The sequence below is a fragment of the Littorina saxatilis genome, linkage group LG17 (genome assembly GCF_037325665.1).
Source record: "Littorina saxatilis isolate snail1 linkage group LG17, US_GU_Lsax_2.0, whole genome shotgun sequence".
NCBI lineage: Eukaryota > Metazoa > Mollusca > Gastropoda > Littorinimorpha > Littorinidae > Littorina > Littorina saxatilis.
In genome coordinates this window covers 66559278-66584383 of record NC_090261.1, presented here as the reverse complement: position 1 = coordinate 66584383, position 25106 = coordinate 66559278, and the positions used below count along the sequence as shown (strand labels likewise).

Here is a 25106-nt window from a genome sequence, read left to right as displayed (position 1 = left end):
CTGTTGTTATTCCGTATTCGATATGAACTTTTTGTTACTTTTGAAGGGAAGCAACTCTAAGCAAAACAGTTGGCGCGAAACTCAAGATGGCCGCAAAATTGAAAGCTCAAGTGACAAGTGCTTTTAAAATGCACGGTTTAACATTGAGAAGGTAACATCAATACTGAAATCAAGCAGTCGTAACTAACTCCGTGACTGTTTCATTGCTGATGGCATCGCTTTCCGTTATCGAAAGACGACACATCTGAGTGTGTTAAAATCCTTCAGCTTGGTTTTGGATGAACATTATTTAGGCCGTGCCGACGAGTCGGTTCCCAAGCCTGGGGGCTCAAGCACTGACGAGTCGGTGCTGGAGCCTCCAGGCTCGGGGACCGACACTCTCCAGAAGCTCCCGATTTGTGCATTTTATTAAAAGTTTTTCTTTTAAGTTCAATTCAAAGAACTGTGGTCTTTGCTATATATTCATAATATTGGAGAAAGATTAATGGAGATCAGTTTGAGACTCGGAAAGACTTTATTTCGGCAACAGCGCGAGTCACTGATGCATGAGCGCGACTGACCGTAGCGAGAGATCGGTTCGCAGGTCTCAGAGATTCTGTCGAAGCAGAGACATAGGTCAAATAAACTCGATGTGAAGCAGGCTTATGTTTTGCCAAACACAATTTGGTGTTTTTTGTTTGTTTCCATGTTTGTTTGTGTGCTGCATTTTTTTTTAAACTAATGCTGCCTCAAACCGGCTTGGGACACGTTGCTTGATTCTCGGACGAACGGCTGCAGTCAATCAATCAATCAATGAGGCTTATATCGCGCATATTCCGTGGGTACAGTTCTAGGCGCTCTGCAGTGATGCCGTGTGAGATGAAATTTTATACGGCCAGTAATTGCAGCCATTTCGGCGCTTATTTACCTTGCAGTGACTCGTGACTGACTAGCTTTGCTGTTGCACTGATCTCAATTCGATCACCAAAATGCTTTGGAATAAAGTAGAATAGAGCAAATAAAAGGAAAGGAGAGTTAAAATAAAAATAGAAAAAGTGAATAGATTTATAACAAAAATCATAAAAAAAAAAATTATGGCAGGATTCGAACCAATGATCTCAAGAACCTGAGAGCAAATCGCTACCAACTGAGCTATGGAGCGTATCTGCTGGAGTATGGAAAACTAAGAAGGTCTCTTTTGTGAGATACCGGTGACTTCCGGTTCCCGAGCCTAGGGGCTCAAGCAACGACTCGTCGGTTTCCGAGCCACTCCAAATTATTTAAAATAAGACTTCATCAGAAAGTAGTGCAAATCAATGATCTTCGAACCTGAACCCACTTACCAGTCATTGTTTGTGCAGTGAAGCCAACAAGTACCTGGTTGAAGTCTTGCTGCCGGTGAATGAAGTGGAACGAGAGGACTGGCTCGACAGGATCATTGACATCATACAGAAACAGCCCTGTGAGTCTGTCTTCTCCACTGCTCCTCTCGCTCTCAGTCTCGCGTCTTTTTATTTGTCCTTGAATGTGCCAGAATGGTCACCTTCTCTTGAATCTCGCACAAGTGAACTAAAATGTGTATGACCATTTTTTTAGTGTCTACCCCACCACCCGTATGTAATGTTCGAGAATATTCATTCATATCCTTTTAAATGGGTACTTTTGTCAACAGTTTTTAGCCAGTCAGCCAGAGAACAATGGAAATATCTAATTCATATATAATATGCAGGTCTTGATTTTCTTTTAATGAATTTGTGAAATACATGATATACATTTAGTTGAGACAGGAATCAAGTTCAGTTGTAAAATTTAGGTCTGCTCCCAATTGTCAGAGAATGACATTTTCATGAGAGTTTTAGACATAATATGTATGATATGAATTTATCTTGATGACTCAATTTGGTTCCAGTGTCATCGTCACTGATCCAGAGAGAGGTGTGTGAAGCGGCTGTACAGGAATGCAACCAGGAACACGAGGACAGGTAAAAATGCAATTAGATAAGCCCAGGTAACACCATTCAAATCAAAATTCAGGGTTTCGTGTGGCTATACCTGAAGCAAGAATACCCTCCATTTGGTGAGTGCTCTGAGTCTGACAGAGTGGGTGCCAGAAAACTTTACTTTCTGCCCGTTATGCTGGTTGGCATGTAGGGCAGCAGTGCCAGAAAACAATAATGGTCTAAACAATGGAGGTGTAAGGCCAAACAAAAATATATGTTAGTTAAGGGTAACCCGACCAATCCTCTTTTTTTCCCGCCGTCCCTAAAACTTATTTTTCATTTCTCAAAAAAACAAAACTTTTGGCACATTTTGCGAATCATACCGAGACTAAGGGAAGTAACCTCCCTTAAAATCGACTACATTTTTAAAAAAAGGCCGACCTTTTTTGGTCACGTTACCCTAAACCAACATATATTTTTGTTTGGCCTATTGATCATCCGGTGGTGTTGGCGGCTTCATGTTGAATAAAAGTTCACATCGTACATGCACCTAAGAATGTTTACTCTCAAAACCTGCATTTCTACTGATACTGAGGGTAGAAGTTAAACTTGTGTCAGTTTTTTTTGTTGCAAATATATCACTATCAGCAGTTACTATACAATACAACACAATAAGTTTGCATGTAATTTCTCAGGTTGAGATAATAAAGTGTTATTGTATGCATTTTTTCAATCTGATTGTATACAGTCTGATAGTGTCAACTATTACTATTGGTTGAATTGTATTGGTTGGTTGTTCTTTTCTATCATCAATGTCGTGTAATCATGTACAAAGTGAACCATAGTCTTTGTTCACAAAGGTGCAGACTCAAGGACAAGGTTAAATGGATTCTTCCTTTTTGGTGCCTAGCATGAAAGTTTATATTCGCAAGGACACACCATGCAAATCAGTTGTTTATTTGTTCCTTTATTTCTACTTCTCCTGAAGTTTTTGTTCAAAAGTTTCTCTTGTGTCAAATTAATTTTGTTCAAACTTCAAGCCTCGTCTGGGTTTGTGTGTATTTTTTTCACTTTAACTACACATTATTGATTGCGCTTTATTATGTTTGAATTTTCAGTGAAAACATTTTGTCTGTGATTGACACCTTTTCAACCCCGAGGTTCACCTACGTTCAGGAACGTAAAAAGTTCATTCCGTAAGTTTGAACCTATGTGTGGGTGTGTTAGTACATGTATATGCATGTGCTACTGCATGTATGTGAGCATGTGTAGACTGTGTGTGAGACAGTAAGGGAGTCTGTCAGATATGTTTAAGAATTAAACTTTTTTCTTCTTCTGTGTCTTGTATTTGTAGCCGTAAGAAAATATTCATATTTAACATCCTCGGTGGCAGCAGTGGCCAGATAGGAATATATTTTGTTATTACGCTACTAAAACTGAGTGATTTGGATGTAGCAGTATTAACAGAGGTCTTGATTTATGATGATGATAAAATGAAAAAAAGACCCAGCTACATTCATGATTTCTTGTTTTCTTTTCATTTCAATAATCATTTGAACATAATTCATTTGTAATTCTACAACGCTTGTTCATGTGCAGTAACTCCAGCCTTGGATTACCTGCCCCTGCCCTGCATGGACCAGCCATGGACAAGGCGTCTCTCTTTTCTGATCGCTTTACCGTTATACAGCAGGTAGAGAATGGGTGTGTGTCACTGTGTGTGTGTCTGTCTGCTTGTCTGTCCATGGTCTGGATTACCTGCCCCTGCCCTGCATGGAGCAGCTGGAGACAAGTCGTCTTTTTCTTGATTGTTACACCATCATACATTAGGTAAAGAATAGGTGTGTGTGTGTTTGTCTCTCTCTCTCTCTCTCTCTCTCTCTCTCTCTCTCTCTCTCTCTCTCTCTCTCTCTCTCTCTCTCTCTCTCTCTCTCTCTCTCTCTCTCTCTCTCTCGCTCTCTCTCTTGTCTGTCTCTCTCTTTGGATAACAGTTGAACCCCCCTTTTGAGACCCCCCAGGTCAAGACTTCCTCCCTTTTAAGACCTTAGTTTTTAGGATTTCCTGTTCATATCCTCTGTAAATTCACCTCCATTTTAAGACTCCCTCCTTTTTAAGACCTGATTTTCTCCGATTTTTGGAGGTCGTAAAAGGGGGGTTCCACTGTACCTGCCCTGCAGTGTTTCACATCACTCCCAATTGGGAGTTTTTTACATCATGTTTTTCAAAAAAACGTCATGTTTTTTTTAGCTTGGGAGTAAAAAAAGTTATGAAAAATCATTTGGGAGTATAAAAACGTTCAAGAATTTCAGATGGAAGTATTGGGTTTCGATATTGAGCAGTGTAGAAAAAGTACATCGATGTACTTTCAGAAGCAAACCCTATTTTAGTCACGCTCAGGCTCGCCGAGAGTCGACGGCCATGAACTGAAGAAGCTTCCCTAACAATGTGAAGGGGCAACAACCGAAATGCAATAACGAGTAGTTTCCCTTGACGCGTGCCATGTGCTTACGATCAAAATGGCGTCTAAAGGGAAAAAAAGTAAACAACATGCGAAATCTACCAAGACCGCATCGCTGGCTTCGTTTGGGTTTATAGTGCCTGCTACACAACCTGATGATGCCTCTAGCTCTGAAAGTGCTAATCGTACACACCATCGAATTCTCGATCAGTGGTATCGGGATTTTCCATGGTTGGCGAAAACAGATGAGGATGCGACGGTCCCAAATGCGTTTGTGTGTACGGTTTGCAGAGGCAAAAGTTCGAATGTTCATTGTTTAAATTGTTTTCTCAGTTTAAGAAATACAAAAAGTCTCAAATTTGTTTGTCACAGATTCACAGAAAAAGAGAGAGAAAGGTGTGTGACTGTGTGAGTGTGTGTGTGTATGTATGTGTGTGTGTGTGCGAGCGCGCGCAAATACCAAGTCAAAACTCAACATTTAAAACAACACCTTGATAGTTTAAAACAAAAACAATTACAGCTGTGCATTCATGAAGGCTATTTTTATGTAGTATTAATTAATACCGCACCGCAGAAAAAAAACTCCTTAACATTTGGATTGGGAGTAAAAAAAACTTCTTAACTTTTTGCTTGGGAGTGAAAAAACTTCATGTTTTTACATTTAGTCAAGTTTTGACTAAATGTTTTAACATAGAGGGGGGAATCGAGACGAGGGTCGTGGTGTATGTGTGTGTGTGTGTCTGTCTGTGTGTTTGTGTAGAGCGATTCAGACTAAACTACTGGGCCGATCTTTATGAAATTTGACATGAGAGTTCCTGGGTATGATATCCCCGGACGTTTTTTTCTTTTTTTCGATAAATACCTTTGATGACGTCATATCCGGCTTTTTGTAAAAGTTAAGGCGGCACTGTCACACCCTCATTTTTCAATTAAATTGATTGAAATTTTGGCAAAGCAATCTTCGACAAAGGCCGGGGTTTGGTATTGCATTTCAGCTTGGTGGCTTAAAAACTAATGAGTGAGTTTGGTCATTAAAAATCGGAAACTTGTAATTAAAATTATTTTTTTATTAAACGATCCAAAAACAATTTCATCTTATTCTTCGTCATTTTTTGATTCCAAAAACATATACATATGTTATATTTTGATTAAAAACAAGCTCTGAAAATTAAAAATATAAAAATTATGATCAAAATTAAATTTCCAAAATTGTTTTAAAAACTATTTCATCTTATTCCTTGTCGGTTCCTGATTCCAAAAACATATAGATATGATATGTTTGGATTAAAAACACGCTCAGAAAGTTAAAACGAAGAGAGGTACAGTAAAGCGTGCTATGAAGCACAGCGCAATCGCTACCGCGCCAAACAGGCTCGTCACTTTCACTGCCTTTTGCACTAACGGCGGACTACGTTCAGTTTCATTCTGTGAGTTCCACAGCTTGACTAAATGTAGTAATTTCGCCTTACGCGACTTGTTTTAGGTTGAGAAACACTGCCCTGTATGGAACAGCCAGAGACAAGACGTCTCTCTTTTCTGATCGCTTTACCGTCAAAATATTGTGTGAACAGTTCATATGATTTTTGTCTGTATGGTAATTTGTTTTATGTAGGTTGTACATTTTAATTGTTCTATTCTGTATATGTTCTTTTGTAAAGAGCCTAGAGCCATAGGTTAGGCACTTAAAAATGTCAAGTTATTATTATTATACAGCTGGTAGTGGTAGGGTGTGTGTGTGGATCTTTCTTTCTCACTCTCTCTTTCTGTGTTTGGGTTACCTGCCCCTGCCCTGCATCACTCTCTCTTTCTGTGTTTGGGTTACCTGCCCCTGCCCTGCATGGAACAGCTGTACACATGGCATTTGTCTTTTCTTATGGCTACACCATCATTAAGCAGGTGTGTGTCTGTCTTTCTCTCTTCCTTTCTCCATCATCATCATCACCATCATCATCACCATCACCATCATCATCATCATCATCATCATTAAGCAGGTGTGTGTCTGTCTTTCTCTCTTCCTTTCTCCATCATCATCACCATCATCATCACCATCATCATCATCATCATCATCATCATCACCATCATCATCATCCTTCTCTCCCTTTGTCTATCTTTGGGTGAATCAGGGTGGGGGTGCTTCGTGCTGTATTTGTGTTTCAGTGATTTGTTGTCATTGTAGTCCTAACGCAAGGTAATGGTTAACATTCTCTTGATTTTCAGCAAGAAAGATACTGACCTGTTACTGTGACTGTGAGGCTGTGTGTGAGAGTGTGTGTTTGTGTAGAAGGGTAAAAGATGGTGTGTGTTTAGGAGCACTCACTGAATCAGTGTATGTTTGTGTTCATGCGTGTCAGAAATCACGATGCATGGTGTATGCAGAGAACACTACGCTATGATCTCTTGTGTTTATGCGTGGTGCACTTGTTTTTTGTTGAAAAGTGTAAATCAGAAATCACGTTAAATGTTGTGTGCAGAGAACACTACGCCATGACTTCTTGTCTTGTGTTCATCAGGGATCGCGCTAGCTTTTTAAAAAACGTGTAAGTCATACGCAACGAAACGAAAAAAACGCGTCACGGACCAATATTTTTGCGTACTACGAAAACACGTACAGACACAAACAAAACACGCACGAAAGACTTAAAGACACTCCTTACCTAAATACGGCGAGTTTTCCTGTCGAACTCCGCGCACGCCTGTCGAATAACACCCCTGCTGTCTCCAACCTTCGGGCCTTGCGAGTTTGTTTCCCGCTCTAATACGACTAGACACACTTTCCGCCTTTTGGAAGCGCGAGATGGGAGAGCAGCTAATGTCTGTTTCATTATCCGACAAGACATTATCTGGTAATACCCTCGTTACGTTCGTTTGCGATACTTCGATGCAAAAAGAAACGGACTTTAGTTTTGACGCGCAGATTTCATGTGTGTCGTCACTTCTCGAGCCCTATAGTCAGTTTCAGGATCGGGTGATTATTAAGTTAGAGCAAAAGTGCTGCGTGAAGACAAGAAAAAGTTACAATATTTTTGCGTATGGCTTACGCGGCGCGGCGAAAAAAACGCGTCAGCGACTTTTAAAATGCGTCAAATACGCAAAAATCGTGCGTAAACGCGATCCCTGGTTCATGCTTGGTGCACTTGTGTTTTGTTGAAAAGAATAAATCAGAAACAGGCATGGGAATATTTCCGCGAAAAGGAAATTACGTTTCAGCGAAAATAAAAAATTGTCCGCGGCAAAAAAAAAGGTAAATTAAATTATATGTATACTGTTGTCTCTCTAGCCATTATTTGCTTACACAAGAACTATCAAAATATTGGTCTAAAATGCTAAAATTCGTTTTCCTTCCGGGGTTCTGCCCCTGGACCTTGGCCTGTTTTCAGAATATTTTCTATTTTGGAATTCCCATGCCTGCCGAAATCACGTTGAATGTTGTGTGCAGAGAACACTACGCCATGACCTCTTGTGTTCATGCTTGGTGCACTTGTATTTTGTTGAAAAGTGTAAATCAGAAATCACGTTGAATGTTGTGTGCAGAGAACACTACGCCATGACCTCTTCACGCCCCCTGTGCTTGGAGAAACTCTGGCTGAAGGAACCAAGAAATTCCAGGTTGGAACGCTAGAGTCTTCTGTAACAGTTTCTTCAAGATGGCATAATGATGAAACATTGTGTAATCTGTTGAGTGAAACTGCGCACCAGGACAGAAAATCAAATGTCAAGCATGTAAACGGGAATCACATTAACAGTTGTGGAAACGGCAGGACCTTTCTTCATGATCGGATATTGGGCAATATGCAGATTTAGCCCAGTGTGAGCTTTGTTTTTATACTGAAAATGTTCACCCTTCTTTCAGTATGCGACGTCTCTTCCTCAGGTTATATCTGGAGTATGCTATTTATATATAAAAATACTACATTGCTTACAGCGTGATACCAGATTTACACAAAAAGATTTTTAAATTTTGATATGCGAGGTAAAGTAAGCTGTATGATATTTGAAAAAAGCAAGAAGTGTAAACAAACCATAAAGGATTCTGTTTATCCTACATTCTGTACTTGCATGCTTTCTGCTCCAAACGTCTCGCACCTTATGGAACTCTTTGAAAAGCGTCGTGCAATCTTTGACATTAAGAGCAACAAGACCTCACTCTAGAAATTGAAATGTGACATGTAAGTTCTTAAAATTTATATACAGTTATGACATGGTGGTCTTTCTGATGTTGATATATATATATGATAAATTGTGTTTCAGCTGAAGCCCCTGGAGTATCTGAAGGGCAGCACATCCAGACTGAAGGACATCATTGTGCTGGGCATGTTGACACAACTCAAAGAGGTGGGTGTGTTGTGTTGTGTTGTGTTATGTTGGCTGACTGCTGGTGACTTGAAAGTTTGTAACTGCATGGGTGCAACAGACCTGTTTACCCTCCCGGATTGTCCGGAATTATTACGGATTTGGGGTCTAAATTCCGGTATTACGGAATACTACCGAAAATTCCGGAAATTCCTGTCGAGAGAACCTTTTTCTTGCGTGGAAATTCGAAGTCGAAATTGTGGTAGTCACCAGGGCTGTGATTTCAAGGCTGACCGAAACAGCCTTTTCTGCGCATGTGCACAGCAAGGTATTTGTCGGATTCCGCGGATTTGAGATCGACATTGGTCCGAAAGGTAATATAGGGCCGATCTCTGTGGGGATGAAATGCCAACCAAAAAAGCGAAAGTTGTACAGAAATATCGGCAAAACTATTAAGTCAAGTGGCGGTGTCTGGTGAAGTTTAAGAAGAGCGAACCACATTCATTTTGGTGATCAACTTGAGATCAGTGCAACAACAAAGCTAGTCAGTTACGAGTCACGTCGCGGCACGTGTCCCGAGGTCAGACGCAGCATTAGTTTTAACAAAATGCAGTACACAAATGAACATGGAAATAAACAAAAACACGAAATTATGTTTGGCAAAACATGAGCCTGCTTCGCATCGAGTTTATTTGACCCAGGTCTCTACTTCCACAGAATCTCTCAGACCTGCGAACCGATCTCTCACTACGGTCAGTCGCGCCAGAGACATAGATGTAGGTCGAGTATGGTCGCGCTCATCAGTTACTTGGCTGTTGCCGAAATTCAAGTCTTTCTGAGTCTAAAACTGATCTCCATTAATATTTCTCCAAAATAGCAAAGATCACAGTTCTTTGAATCGAAAAACTTACAACAAAATGTTTAAATGAAATAAACGAATCGGTCCTCTAAAATTAAAGGTAGCTTCTGGAGAGAGTTATTATGACTGGTTTTAATGCAGGATGTCTGATGTGACAGAATGTAAGGTGGTTTTGTTCACATGCATCTTCAAGTGACTGTAAATAGTCCAGGGGTGGGGGTGGGGGATGTTACAGGGGATGTCAAAAAAGCAAAAAAACAACAACAAAAATTCAGTCTGTGGGAAAAAAACTAAAGACATTTTCTGTCTGTGAAATTGTTGTTGTTGTCTGGAGCAGATATCAATGAAGATAAATTGCCATTATTTAATACTAACTTTAAAAGAAATAATGAGTGGCTGCTGACACCAATTTATCATGTTTAAAATCAAGGATAAACTACAAATTGTTTATAAAATAGCTAAAATTCTTCAGCCAGACCCCCCCCCCCAACCCCTGGACCGCAGGTTGTACACCCCCCCCCCCCCCCCCTCTAGCTCTCTTGCTCCGCCCCTGAATACTGTGGTGTTGTTGTTTTTTTAGATAAAGTAAACTTGTCTTAGTTAACTTGCATATTATATATCAGGTGTGTGTTTGTGTGTGTGTGTGTAATAATAATAATAAAGATAGCTTATATAGCGCCGCTTCACAAATTTAACTAAGCTGTGTGTCATCGAGCTTCTGTGTGTGTAGTACAATACTGTTGAACATGGTTATCAATTTTGTACTTGTTTTGCATGGTAGCGCGCAAATAAACGTGTCGCTTAATCGTTTTCGAGCTGGTTTATGGTTGATAAAAAAGATTACTCAAAGATGCCTCAAATTACGGAAAAGTACCAGCTGCATTCCTGATTTTCATTTTGGGGGGTAAACAGGTCTGGTGCAACTCTGCCGGCTACACGCCGGCAGCCGGTTTTTGGTTTCATCGGCTGCCGGCAGTGCCGGTTTTTGAAAATTTTAGGATGAATAGTATGGTTTACTTTGTATGTTTTTGTTCCAGGAGGTTTTTTTTTGCATTTTAAATACTAAAATAGCTTCAGCTTCTGGACCCCAACTTTTGCAGGTTTTTGGCATTTTCCAGGTTGCACCCATGTAACTGTGTATGTCATAATCGTAAACAAAACTGGCAGTGTGCTATTAAGTATTATAAGATCTGATCAACAAAGGGAAGTAAGCGCTCTGAATGCATGTGACATGTGTAATGGAGTAAGTGAGAGCTATGCAGAACCAGTCTCCTGGCACCTGAGAGAATAACCAGCATTGACATGAACAAGCGAATTTCATCCTTGCATAATTCTCGGTCTCTCTTACTGTATTGCACATGTCTTAGGCATTTAGAGCGCTTACCTCCCTTTGTTGATCAGACGTGTGTGAAACAAGACGTTTAGATAATGGTTATCCCCAGAATCAACTTTGTGCAGGGTAGCGCCGTATACTGTATGGCTGCTGGCTTTTCCCCAGGACTATATAAAATCTTACCCTTATCTTAGAGAAAGCAGACTTAAAAGGTTTGTACCAGGATGGGGCGGGGACATAGCTGTCGGTAGCGGCGCCGGCTTCAAAACATGAATACACGCATGCAGGAAAACCAAAAAAAGTAGCGCCGTATACTGTATGGCTGCTGGCTTTTCCCCAGGATTATATTAAATCTTATCCTTATCCTTATCCTTATGTTTTTCAGGGCAAGTGGTACCTTGAGGACCCAACAGGCGCGGTACAGCTGGACCTCTCGCAGACAATATCCTTGGCTTTCACCACCAAGCTAGCATCATCCATATTTTTAACAATTATTTTTATTTAATCAATAAATTAATAAAAATAAAAAGACTTGCATGAGACTTTTTTTTTTTTTTTTTTTCTCTGCCTCGATCCAATATTACACGAGCGACAAGCAGAGCAATAATCTCACGACACCACACCAGCCCAGAAAATGACTCGGCAAGTGCACAAAAAGAAACTACTTGCATGAGACTTCGTTGTGTGCAAACTTTGTCACTAACTGTGTTGTTATGGAATAATCTACCACCCAGTATTGTGTCAACAGGAACACTAAACATTAAAGAATTTATTGGATGTTCTAAACATATTTCAAAATGTAACATGAGATTATCCTAGGACATACACAGCACTCAAAATCATGAACAATGATATTCTAAACATCATTGTGTACAACAAGTTAGGCAAAATGCTGAAAAGCCTAATAAGCTGCTGTTGTTATGTTTGCTGAAAAGCCTAATAAGCTGCTGTTGTTATGTTTGCTGAAAAGCCTAATAAGCTGCTGTTGTTATGTTTGCTGAAAAGCCTAATAAGCTGCGGTTGTTATGTTTGCTGAAAAGCCTAATAAGCTGCTGTTGTTATGTTTGCAACTTGTTTTCTTCTGCAGTGATGTTCCCAGTCTTCGGTCATTCACGCATACTTTTTTGATGCGGCGCATTGGTCTGACCCCTGGCCGGCCGACAGTCCGATAGTTTTGATGTGTAGGAAGTCTTCTGATCATTGATGTTTCTACCAGGCTGACAAAGTCAGGATATTTGGACCTATACATGTTTTCAATTCAGGTTCATTCATCAGATCTTTTGTCCTCTGAGGCTGAGAACAACACTGCTTTTGTGAAAATTATTATTATTTAAGTCAGCAGACTTACACAGTTAAATAGAGAATACTACATGGCTTGTTGTGTCGTACCAGATTTACACGAGTTGTTTTTGACTCACATGCGAAGCAAAAGTGAGTCTATGTACTCACCCGAGTCGTCCGTCCGTCCGGAAAACTTTAACGTTGGATATTTCTTGGACACTATTCAGTCTATCAGTACCAAATTTGGCAAGATGGTGTATGATGACAAGGCCCCAAAAAACATACATAGCATCTTGACCTTGCTTCAAGGTCAAGATCGCAGGGGCCATAAATGTTGTCTAAAAAACAGCTATTTTTCCCATTTTTCCCATTTTCTCTGAAGTTTTTGAGATTGAATACCTCACCTATATATGATATATAGGGCAAAGTACGCCCCATCTTTTGATACCAGTTTGGTTTACCTTGCTTCAAGGTCAAGGTCACAGGAGCTCTTCAGAGTTGGATTGTATACATATTTTGAAGTGACCTTGACCCTGAACTATGGAAGATAACTGTTTCAAACTTAAAAATTATGTGGGGCACATGTTATGCTTTCATCATGAGACACATTTGGTCACATATGATCAAGGTCAAGGTCACTTTGACCCTTATGAAATGTGACCAAAATAAGGTAGTGAACCACTAAAAGTGACCATATCTCATGGTAGAAAGAGCCAATAAGCACCATTGTACTTCCTATGTCTTGAATTAACAGCTTTGTGTTGCATGACCTTGGATGACCTTGACCTTGGGTCAAGGTCACATGTATTTTGGTAGGAAAAATGTGTAAAGCAGTTCTTAGTGTATGATGTCATTGCTAGGTTTAGTTATTTGACCCATGTAAAGGTCAAGGTCAAGCATGTGAGTCGTATGGGCTTTGCCCTTCTTGTTTAAAATATTGAACTGCGAGCGAAAGCGAGCTGTTCACTATTTGAAAAAGCAACGAGTGTAAATCTGGTACGACACAGCAAGCCATGTAATATTCTGTTTATCCTACATACTGTACTTATGTGTATTTTACTGAAAATGTCCTGCAGACGAGGCAGCTAAATTGAAGACGCTTGTTTTGGAACCTCGATCTCTTCTAAAGCCTCGTGCAATCTATTACGTCAAAGCAAAGAAACGTCACTCTGAAAGTGTGGCGTGACGTGTTAGTTCTAAAGATTCATCGAGGGTAATTAGCGAGCGCAATTTTTGTTTCTATAATGACGTTTGTCTCGGTGACTTTGGCATCATGAGCAGTGGAAAAACAGGTCCCTGCCAGACTTGCTTGACATGACCTCATTTACATGATATACACACGTGTGATTTGAACGATTATTATCTCACGGGTGTCTCTCTCACGTATGTAGGATAACTAAAGATATATAACCTAAACGTGTCCACACATGGACTCTATCTAGAGGTGTCCGGATGCTGAGAAAGAATTTCAACAGTAAGTTAATATCTGGAAATAAATCATTTGCCGACCCTGTGAGCAGTGGCAATAAACGCTTTTGGTTCAGATTAACTCCCAGTACCACATGATAGAGCACCATCCTTGCAGGAGTGTATTCATCAATATGTAGGGACTCTTACCTGCAAAGAGAAAGGAAACACCAAGGCCTACTTTTTCAACTAACCGCAAAAGTGGACTCCAGACTTGAACTTGTCAAAGTGTCGTCTTGTTTACAGTGGGACCCACCTTTTCTGACCCCCAGTTTCACTTCCTCCATTTTAAGAACCTCTTTTTATTTTGACTTTCTCATTATAGCCTTTGTAACTTTACCCCTATTTTAAGAGGGGTTCCACTGTATAATTAAATATTCCAGTAACTAAAATTCCTGGTGTTTTTATTCAAAACTTGACAATTGATGTGCGTAGATTGATGACGTTAGATTCCTTGACAGAAGCCACAATTTCCACACAGGCCTGTTCACGGAGAACTCCTTCGTGCTGGCGGAGGGCTGGTACGAGGATAACATCTTCCACGTGGAGGCCTTTGGCTTTCCGCCCGCAGAGCCCGCTGCTACAACCAGGTGACAATTTACTCTGGGATGCTTTTGTAACCCCAAACAAGCAGGGGGGGGGGGGGGGGGGGGGGTTGCACTACCCAAGGTATTAGCCCGAGTCAGTTGGTAAGATTATAAACATTTGAGTAGTTGTGCATCCAACATATCAACCAAGGAACGGGGGTAGTAGATGCTACACAATACAAAATTAATGGGTCATGAAATCTGTATAATTGGATTTGTATTGAAACTTCCAATTGAAGTGAATCGGTCATGCACAACGTTTTCTTCGTCACTTTATATCAAATGGAATGAAGTAATGTGGAAGTGCGCCAAGGTGTGAATGGTTGCATATATTCACTGCAGAATACCACTGGCATAATTCTGTTTTCAGAGCTTATTTTGGCAACTTGAATTTCTTTGGTGGTGAGTCATCAACGTCTTCCAAGCTGTCGGACAAACTGCGGCAAGTCGAGCACGACAATGCTGATGCCATGATTGTCTTCATCGCTGATATCTGGCTGGATAATGCCAAGGTAATGCATTGGTCAATCAAAGGAGAAAACAAATTCTTCAAGATTGGCTAATAAAGAAAAGTGAACGATTGCCGGATTTTTGAACTTGGTTATATCAGTGGTTTGAGTAATATTTAGCAGTCTAGTGTACGCTGCAGTTTTTCAGAGTTGTCATGTGGAAGAGAGACTAAATGAAAACTTTTTTTGCTGTCAAATAAAACATACACAGCAAGTCCCTGAATAAAAAAAATATTACAATCATATGTGCATTCTGGCTGTGTGAACGTGAAGAGTTAATGATGTTTTGTCAGCTTTTCTTGTTTCATTGAAGGAGTGCACTTTTGCATTTTTTTTCAGTTGGAAAGCAGGAATATTTCTGAGTGAGTGTCACCGCTACAGTTTCAAGTAATTTGTAAATGTAAATAATTAATTGACTTGGCTAACCAGCAGGCACTGAGATGCTTTCACAATTCACAAATGAATAAAAAACGTTTTTGTATTTTTGTTTGCTTCAGGTGATGGAGAAGCTACGTGAGTTGTTTTCGGGCTACAGCGAGTTCCCCCCGACAGCGTTTGTGCTGTGCGGCCATTTCCTCACCTGTCCGGCCGGGGAGGGACACATCAAGGCTCTGAAAGGTCAGCACATGGTCGTTTACCTGCCGATGCTCTGTCCGGTGGTCATGCTAGACATTTTTCAAATTGATACAGTGCAAAAACCCTTTTTAAGAGAACCAAAAATCTTAAAAAATCAGGTCTTAAAATGGAGGGAGTCTTAAAAACAAGGTACATTTGATTTACAGTGGTAATGAGCAGAAAGTCTGCAAAAGCAGGGGGTGGGGGGGGGGGGGTGTAGTCTTAAATGTGGGGGTCTGAAAAGAGGGGTCACTCTGTCTTTCTTTACTTGTCTCCCTTTCTTTACTTGTGGCAACCTGACTTTCATGCATACTTGTCTCTCTGGTAGCAAAGCAATCAAAACAACTCAAATCATGTTGAACTTGTGGTGGAAAATCTTTCAAAACAAAATATCAACCTGTGTGGCCAGTTGATTTTTATTTTGTTTACAGTATTTTCAGCCTAGAGACTGTTCCCAGTTAACGCCAATCCTGTATGTCCCAAGTGAGTTATGTCCTACATTGTTATGCACATGGGCAATTAACGCCAATCCTGTATGTCCCAAGTGAGTTATGTCCTACATTGTTATGCACATGGGCAATTAACGCCAATCCTGTATGTCCCAAGTGAGTTATGTCCTACATTGTTATGCACATGGGCAATTAACGCCAATCCTGTATGTCCCAAGTGAGTTATGTCCTACATTGTTATGCACATGGGCAAGTGTTCATCTCATTGCATGGCATGCCTTTTTCACAGATAGAAACAAGCTTCATTTTGCCCCTTCTTCCCACTTGTCTCCCTTTCTTTAACTGCTCAGTTTTTTCAAAGCGCACTCCCTGATCCAGCTCACATGAACCAAGGAAATAGGAACCACCATTGATACATACGGAGCCATACTTATAAGCTTGCTGAAATAGATAGAAATGGCTGAAGGTGTTCATTCATTGAATGATGGCTGTCATGTGACGTAAATCATTTTCAATGGTTGCCTCACATTCACAAGCTACGATGGTCTTAAATGGCTGAAGGTGTTCATTCATTGAATGATGGCTGTCATGTGACGTGAATCATTTTCAATGGTTGCCTCACATTCACAAGCTACGATGGTCTTAAATCTGTGGGGCAAAAAGAGCAAAACAGGAAATGTCCTTTTAGCTTACAATTGAACCCAACTTTTTGAAACCCCCCAACTTAAGTCTTCCCCTCTTGCTTTTTGCATGCATAATGTCTGTAATTATCTTTCATTTTAAGATTCCCTCCCTTTTAGTTTAAGACCTCATTTTCTCAGCTTTTTAACAGTCTAAAAAGGGGGTTCCCCTGTACTGTAACGGCGACATGGAACAATACGTAAAGCTGTGTCAAGCGTTTGCAACCAGTGACGAGATGACCGGTGTCCTTGTTTCAGAGGGGTTCCGTGTGCTGGGCGAGCTGCTGGCCGACTTCCCCCTGCTGACCAGCACCAGCAAGTTGATCTTCGTCCCGGGGCCAGAGGACGCCGGCCACTCCACCATCCTGCCCAGGTGACCATTTAAGGCCAATAAAACAAATTCAAGGTTTCCAATTCTCTGAAAAAAGGACGAAACTCAAGTTTGAAGACTTTACAAGGAAAGTTACTTGTCTCCGACATGGAGGAGACACAGCTCGCACGATTTGAGGCCAACAACAAGCAACATGAACCTTTATAAATAAAAAACAAACTTCAATCAACAACAACAACAACAAAAAGGCCTACCCACCTCAAATTGTTTTGCCCTTTAATTGGAAAGCACATTTTTGGGTCCCAGTGAATTCCAGAACGGTACTACCCTGTTACAGAACGGTGCTACCCTGTTACAGAACGGTGCTACCCTGTTACAGAACATGGTTTTTTCTCATGTTAGTTGTACAGTGCTCTAAAAAGTTTTGGTTTTTTTTTCAGACCAGCCATTCCCAACTCTATAACAGAGGATTTTCGCCGCAAAGTGCCAAACGCTATCTTTACGTCCAACCCTTGCCGCATCCAGTACTGCACGCAGGAGATCGTGGTCATGCGCGAGGACATCGTCACCAAGATGTGCAGGAACTGCGTGCGCTTCCCCACCGATGGAGATATACCCACTCATGTAGGTTTTACCATCCCATAACGTCGTCCTGGTATTTTGGTGTAACTTGATTCTTGGCGATTTTGATGTTTTTGTACTTTAGACCAAGTAAATCATTCTCTATGGGAAATATTTTCTAAAATACAATGGACAATACATGATTTAAAATTCTTTAATCTTTCTATCCAGACCGGGTACAAATATTAACTTTAGTTCATATTAAAAATAATTAGTTTTGGCCTTCTGCTGAAAAGCTGTCTGAAATGAGTTATGCCAAAATTCCATGACGACGTGGACATAGCTTTTAGTAACTGGTGTAGATCTGTGAAGGTGTATACAGAATATTCATTTGGATATTACAAGCAGCACAATCTTCTGGATATGCATGGGTGGGATTCTTCCGGTATATGCCGAGAATCCGGATTCGATTATGGACTTTTTTTTTTTCTCTCTTTTTTTTTGTGTGTGGGTGTGTGTGTGTGGTTCAGTTGAGGTTCAGGATTCATGAAATTTGTCAGTCCTACCCATGGATATGGTTGAGGTTCTGTGCCACTTGATAATTAAGAAAAGGACATGAAGAAGTGTATTTGTTATGAGAAGAAAAGACTCAAGAGCTTCATGTAGAACACACAACTCATTGTTAATCAGTTAATGGCTTGTTGTGTGGAATCTTAGTTCTGTGAAAAGCCAGGAGGTTGATTTTGCATAACTCTCCCCTGACTATTGTCTTTTATTCTGAGTTTTCTCCCTTAGTTACTGAATCTTTCATGAATAGACAAACTCCAGAAATACATGTAACTCCGGTTTGTAAGGGTTGTGAAAGAGTGAATGCCCTTGCTTTTTACTCGGACAAACATTGGAGGGGCCAATCACTCGCGAGGGGTGTGTCGAAAAACACATGGACAGGAGCATGTGTGAAGTTATTTGTCAGAGAAAAAGCAAGGGCATTCACCCACAACCCATACAAACCCCACAGAGTTATTTCCAAACATGGTCTATTGTTGTACAATGTACAGTTTTGTTCCTCTTTTTTTGTGTGTCCAGTTTGCCAAGACGTTGGTGAGCCAGGCCCACCTGTGTCCACTGCCGCTGCACGTGTGTCCAGTGTACTGGGCCTACGATTGCGGTCTGCGTCTCTACCCTCTGCCTGACCTCGTGGTGTGTGCCGACAAGTTCGACCCCTTCACGCGCAAGTCAGCTGACTGCAACGTTGTCAATCCTGTGAGTCACTCTTTTTTTTTCTGGAGGAGAGGATTTGTGACTGCATGTGAGAAAAAGGGGCATTTTGGAGAGAGAGAAAATTGTACGTAATGAATTTTGAATGTCATGGACTGGATCAAATGATGCTCAGCCAAATGACAAAAGCAGATTCAGCAGAGTCTTTTTTATCTAATAAATTTAAAGTTTTTGAATGCACAATGGCCTAGTACCCACGTTTCCAGGAATTTAGCTCAGAAGGAAGCAGCTTTACAGAAACTATGCACAGTGAGTGATACATGAAAAAACATTGTAATGCTGATAACCTTGACCCTGTATAGTCCAAAAGGTTCAAAATATAAAAATCGGTACATTTTCACTTGCTGACATGTTTTTTATCACAGAATTGTTGTATGACTTATGTCCCTTTTTCCCAAATGCTGTCACACTTGTGTCATTGTGTGTTGGGTGTCATTCTGTGTTGAAGTGTCATGTTTTGGGTGTCATTGTCTGTTGAACTTGAAGTGTTATTATGTGTTGAAGTGTCATGTTTTGGGTGTCATTGTCTGTTGAACTTGAAGTGTTATTATGTGTTGAAGTGTCATGTTTTGGGTGTCATTGTCTGTTGAACTTGAAGTGTTATTATGTGTTGAAGTGTCATGTTTTGGGTGTCATTGTCTGTTGAACTTGAAGTGTTATTATGTGTTGAAGTGTCATGTTTTGGGTGTCATTGTCTGTTGAACTTGAAGTGTTATTATGTGTTGAAGTGTCATGTTTTGGGTGTCATTGTCTGTTGAACTTGAAGTGTTATTATGTGTTGAAGTGTCATGTTTTGGGTGTCATTGTCTGTTGGACTTGAAGTGTTATTATGTGTTGAAGTGTCATGTTTTGGGTGTCATTGTGTGTTGGGTGTCATTCTGTGTTGAAGTGTCATGTTTTGGGTGTCATTGTCTGTTGAACTTGAAGTGTTATTATGTGTTGAAGTGTGTGCCTGCCGTGTGAGTTGTGGCCACCTTGTCTTATAGTAAGTTCTCTTCATTTCCTCTGTGTGAAAACTTGTGAAGTGTTCATTTACCCTTTTGTGTGTGTTATGTTTGTTGAGTTTGATGGAAGTAAGCTTGGATGAGGTGTTGAAAAAACAAAACTTGAAGGTGTGGTTATCCATGTTAGTCATGCTGTGGACTGCTTTTGCACGGTTTTGGAGAGAGTGTCGTGCCGAACCACACCAACTTCTGTCGTTTGACGGTTGCTAGGAGAGAATCTTGGGGGCCCACGATGCTCTTGACCAAGCAGAGCAGAAATGACCTTATTTTGGTAGGAAGCAGTTGCGGGCGTCTAACAGTTGCGGACGTCTAACAGTTGCGGGCGTCTAACAGTTGCGGGCGTCTAACAGTTGCGGGCGTCTAACAGTTGTGGGTGTCTAACAGTTGCGGGCGTCTAACAGTTGTGGGTGTCTAACAGTTGCGAGCGTCTAACAGTTGCGGGTGTCTAACAGTTGCGGGCATCTAACAGTTGCGGGCGTCTAACAGTTGCGGGCGTCTAACAGTTGCGGGCATCTAACAGTTACGGGCGTCTAACAGCTACTGTGGAACGCCCTTTTTAGGACCTTCCAAACTCTAAGAACATGGTATCTTGAAAAGGTCGTTGGTGTGTGGGACATTGGAGCCGCTGGTTGGATTTCTGCTACCACTTTCTTCTCCCGTGATGGTTTCATCCTTGTACAGTTGTATGTCAGGAAGCTTGCTGATTGCTGGAGGGAGAGAGAAAAGAGTAGGCGTTAAACAGGAGGGAGTCTTAACATGGGAGGGGGGGGGGGGGGGGGTTATTTTACAAAGGTTATGAACAGAAAGTCTGAGAAAACAAGGTCTTAAAAAGGGGGCTCCACTGTATTGCACACCCACATGGGGACAGCACGCCCTAATCACAGCACACCCACATGGGGACAGCACGCCCTAATCACAGCACACCCACATGGGGACAGCACGCCCTAATCACAGCACACCCACATGGGGACAGCACGCCCTAATCACAGCACGCCCTAATCACAGCACACCCACATGGGGACAGCACGCCCTAATCACAGCACGCCCTAATCACAGCACACCCACATGGGGACAGCACGCCCTAATCACAGCACACCCACATGGAGTCAGCACACCCTCATCACAGCGCGCCCTAATCACAGCACACCCACATGGGGACAGCACGCCCTAATCACAGCACGCCCTAATCACAGCACACCCACATGGGGACAGCACACCCTAATCACAGCACGCCCTAATCACAGCACACCCACATGGGGACAGCACGCCCTAATCACAGCACACCCACATGGGGACAGCACGCCCTGATCACAGCACACCCACATGGGGACAGCACGCCCTAATCACAGCACACCCACATGGGGACAGCACGCCCTAATCACAGCACACCCACATGGGGACAGCACGCCCTAATCAAAGCACACCTACATGGGGACAGCTCGCCCTAATCACAGCACGCCCTAATCACAGCACACCCACATGGGGACAGCACGCCCTAATCACAGCACGCTCTAATCGCAGCACACCCACATCGGGACAGCACGCCCTAATCACAGCACGCCCTAATCACAGCACACCCACATGGGGACAGCACGCCCTAATCACAGCACGCCCTAATCACAGCACACCCACAAGGGGACAGCACGCCCTAATCACAGCACGCCCTAATCACAGCACACCCACATGGGGACAGCACGCCCTAATCAAAGCACACCTACATGGGGACAGCACGCCCTAATCACAGCACACCCACATGGGGACAGCACGCCCTAATCACAGCACGCCCTAATCACAGCACACCCACATGGGGACAGCACGCCCTAATCACAGCACGCCCTAATCACAGCACACCCTGATCCCAGACCATCTGTAGCTGACAGTCTCCAGACGCTCTTATCTGCTGGACAGCTAAAGGGGACTCCATCATAGATCTGGTTGACACTGTCTGCTGGTTTTTGATGGCACAGTCCTTCCCGTCTCAACAATAGACCATGTTCGGAAATGACTAAAGTTTGTATGTGTTGTGGAAGAGTTGCTTTCCCTTGTTTCCATAGAAACACTGAGGTAAGCCGACAATGTCACATGTAGCTTGCCTCAGGGTTTCTATGGAAAAGCAGCTCTTCCATAACACATCAAAACCCAACAGAGTTATTTCCAGAATTGGTCTAATCGGCTCACCATCTTCTAATATGAAATCTTCTTCTTCTTCTTCTTGTCGATCACTCATAATATGAAATAACAAGTCGCGTAAGGCGAAATTACTACAAGCTGTGGAACTCACAGAATGAAATTGAACCTAGTCCGCCGCTAGTGCAAAAGGCAGTGAAAGTGACGAGCCTGTTTGGCGTGGTGGTGGTTGCGCTGTGCTTCATAGCACGCTTTACTGTACCTCTCTTCGTTTTAACTTTCTGAGCGTGTTTTTAATCCAAACATATCATATCTATATGTTTTTGGAATCAGGAACCGACAAGGAATAAGATGAAAGTGTTTTTAAATTGATTTCGAAAATTTAATTTTGATCATAATTTTAATTTTTTTAATTTTCAGAGCTTGTTTTTAATCCAAATTTATATAACATATTTATATGTTTTGGAATCAGAAAATGATGAAGAATAAGATGAACCTAAATTTGGATCGTTTTATAAATTTTTTTTTTTTTTTACAATGTTCAGATTTTTAATGACCAAAGTCATTAATTAATTTTTAAGCCACCAAGCTGAAATGCAATACCGAAGTCCGGCCTTTGTCGAAGATTGCTTGGCCAAAATTTCAATCAATTTGATTGGAAAATGAGGGTGTGACAGTGCCGCCTCAACTTTTACAAAAAGCCGGATATGACGTCATCAAAGACATTTATCGAAAAAATGAAAAAAACTTCCGGGGATATCATACCCAGGAACTCTCATGTCAAATTTCATAAAGATCGGTCCAGTAGTTTACTCTGAATCGCTCTACACACACACACACACACACACACACACACACACACAGACACACACACAGACACACACACAGACACACATACACCACGACCCTCGTCTCGATTCCCCCTCTATGTTAAAACATTTAGTCAAAACTTGACTAAATGTAAAAACCATTCCTCCACTCAGACACATAAGGAAAATCAAGAAGCTCAGAGGTTTCTGTGCAATATCAACATTGTTTTTGTGAATTGTTCTCTTCACTGACATGAGTGTCAATCTGCAAAATTAATTCATCCAAAAATGTCCACTGCACAGGAAGCGGTTAGGATGCTGAATGTTGACATGTGTCGAAGTGGAGAGGGTATTACCCCATTTAACACTTTCTACCCCAACTATGTTGACCAATTTTTTTTTTAGCCGAGACCAGCTGTGCTGCAGCAGGTCACTCAGAATTGTAGTAACTGTGTATCAACACGCTGGAATGCAGACATTAGATGGACGTTACAGGAAGCGACTGAAGCTAACAGTCTGAGCGGATATATCTGTACCTGGTCAGATAGAGCCATTTGAGTGGGTACGGATATATCCGTGCCTGGGAGACAATGAGTTAAAAGCCTGGGCACATCTGAAATGGTAGGCCGGGAAGGACTGTGCCTTTACAGGATAAAACAGGATTTTGTGAGATATTGATTTGATTTTAATGAAGACAGCTGCCCTTGCTGATTCAAACGCTCGCAGCTTGACAACTTCTTCTTCTGCGTCCATGGGCTGAAACCCCACCACAAAAACATGTTTTTGTGAATGAGTGGGTTTTTACGTGTATGACCGTTTTTAGCCCGCTGTTTAGGCAGCCATTCACCGATTTTGGGGGGTGCATGCTTGGTATTTTCGTGTTTTCTATAACCCACCGAACTCTGACATGGATTACAGGACCTTTTCCGTGTGCACTTGGTCTTGTGCTTGCGTGTGCACACAAAGACGGATAACGTAGGGGAAGGGCTCCTAATATGGACCACTTTTTGTTTCATGCTGATAACTAGCTTGTTTTCTTGCGAAGAAGTTTCATTTTGTGTTTGGTAGTTCTTCTCTCTTAGGTTAACCGTTAGGCCTAATTAGAGTGAAATAGCTTTGATAGACATTCAGCAAAAATTAAATACAGAAAAAATCACAAAGGGTCTATATTAGGAGCCTGGGCGCCTAATATGGACCAGTGAAGCGGCCCTCACGAATCACTGTAAAAAGCCCCCTATATTTCAAAATAACATGATACAACTTAGTGTACAAGTCAGCCTAATTAAAATATGCTCTAGATTTATCTGTTTCGAGTTGATGAGAGCATTATTTGAAGCACACCAGGAAATTAAAGAAGCTTATCAAAAACAGAGTGAAAATAAGTGAAATTATCAACTTCCACGAAAAGAAGACTTTTTGTTGCATTTTTTTTAAATTTCGAGGGCTAGTTATAGGTTATTTCCAGCAAGCTTCTTAATGAATTAATGAAAACAGCCTTTAGCTTTTATTTTCTTTGATTTGTTGAAGGTGGTCCATATTAGGGGACTCGCACATACTTTGAGATTTTGCTATTATTTTTTGTTTGCAGTAGAAACTCGGGGTCAACACTGCTATAATGTAACAAATATGGTTTTAGCTGTCATATATAGCATTTTTTGTGTGATAAAAGCTTTGGCTATGGACAGAAACGAGTCCGTTTTAGGCGACAAATTTAGAGTGAACGCTGCCAAAAGTGAAAAAAAGAGAAAAAGCCTAACGGTTTTGAGATTTCTGTTTCTGCAACTGTTTTGACATGTGCAAGTTATCCGGAGAGGGTGAATACAGCGAATAAAATTTTTTTGAGCGCTCTAGCGCCGTTAGTTTGTCAGAACAGAAGGTGGTCCATATTAGGAGCCGGTCCATATTAGGAGCCCTTCCCCTACTAGCAGGTCTGCACATAAGTTGACCTGGGAGATGTGAAAAATCTCCACCCTTAACCCACCAGGAGCAGCTATGATTGGAACACTGAACCTTGCGCATGGGAGGCTGGTGTCTTATCCACTAGGCATTGCGCCCGTCAAACATGAGAAGTCATAAATGCATTTTAAAGATTCCACAAGACTGGAACTTTTGATTGCTTGGCGTCCTGGTTTTAAATTGCAGACACTATAAACATGTATGTTTGCACTATCAAAACCTTCCCTGGTGTGTGGTTCAAGTACCTGCTACTGTTTCTCCAAGCTAGCCCACGATGGAATTTCCTCCGACATTAAACAGAAACAGTTTATGGTGAGAAAATATTGATTGAACAGTTTGCTCCCCTGCTTACTTGTTTCTGCTTGAGGCCCCCTTTACCACCCCCCCCTCCCCCCTTCCTCTGGTGTTACCACTCTCATTCGGTCTTGGCTACAAGTTTTGTGTGTTATAGACGATTTATTGGGTGGCCCATAGAAGTGTGCTTTGTGTTGTTTTTGTTGGTCTACTTATCACAACCACAAGTACATGTTGTCTTTTAAACGCCAGTCACTGTCCTTAGAAAGAGATTTGCATTGATTACCCCCCCCCCCCCC

The 25106-nt window shown here is 41.5% G+C and overlaps 1 protein-coding gene across 1 annotated transcript in view; it reads left to right on the top strand.

Annotated features, from left to right (window-relative positions):
• The first annotated feature begins 53 nt into the window (after positions 1 to 53).
• The window catches only part of LOC138953381 (DNA polymerase epsilon subunit 2-like), a 25882-nt gene continuing 829 nt past the window's right edge, over positions 54 to 25106 (top strand). Inside the window, exons 1-16 of the mRNA XM_070325181.1 lie at positions 54 to 151; positions 1341 to 1441; positions 1889 to 1961; positions 3038 to 3115; positions 3519 to 3612; positions 7909 to 7983; positions 8626 to 8709; positions 11245 to 11294; positions 14069 to 14197; positions 14565 to 14706; positions 15201 to 15321; positions 16706 to 16820; positions 17219 to 17402; positions 18426 to 18684; positions 19563 to 19602; positions 24756 to 24825. Of these exons, the coding sequence (XP_070181282.1) occupies positions 87 to 151; positions 1341 to 1441; positions 1889 to 1961; positions 3038 to 3115; positions 3519 to 3612; positions 7909 to 7983; positions 8626 to 8709; positions 11245 to 11294; positions 14069 to 14197; positions 14565 to 14706; positions 15201 to 15321; positions 16706 to 16820; positions 17219 to 17402; positions 18426 to 18684; positions 19563 to 19602; positions 24756 to 24825 (1680 nt within the window). The 5' untranslated portion in view covers positions 54 to 86. The remainder of the gene's footprint in view (positions 152 to 1340; positions 1442 to 1888; positions 1962 to 3037; positions 3116 to 3518; positions 3613 to 7908; positions 7984 to 8625; positions 8710 to 11244; positions 11295 to 14068; positions 14198 to 14564; positions 14707 to 15200; positions 15322 to 16705; positions 16821 to 17218; positions 17403 to 18425; positions 18685 to 19562; positions 19603 to 24755; positions 24826 to 25106) is intronic.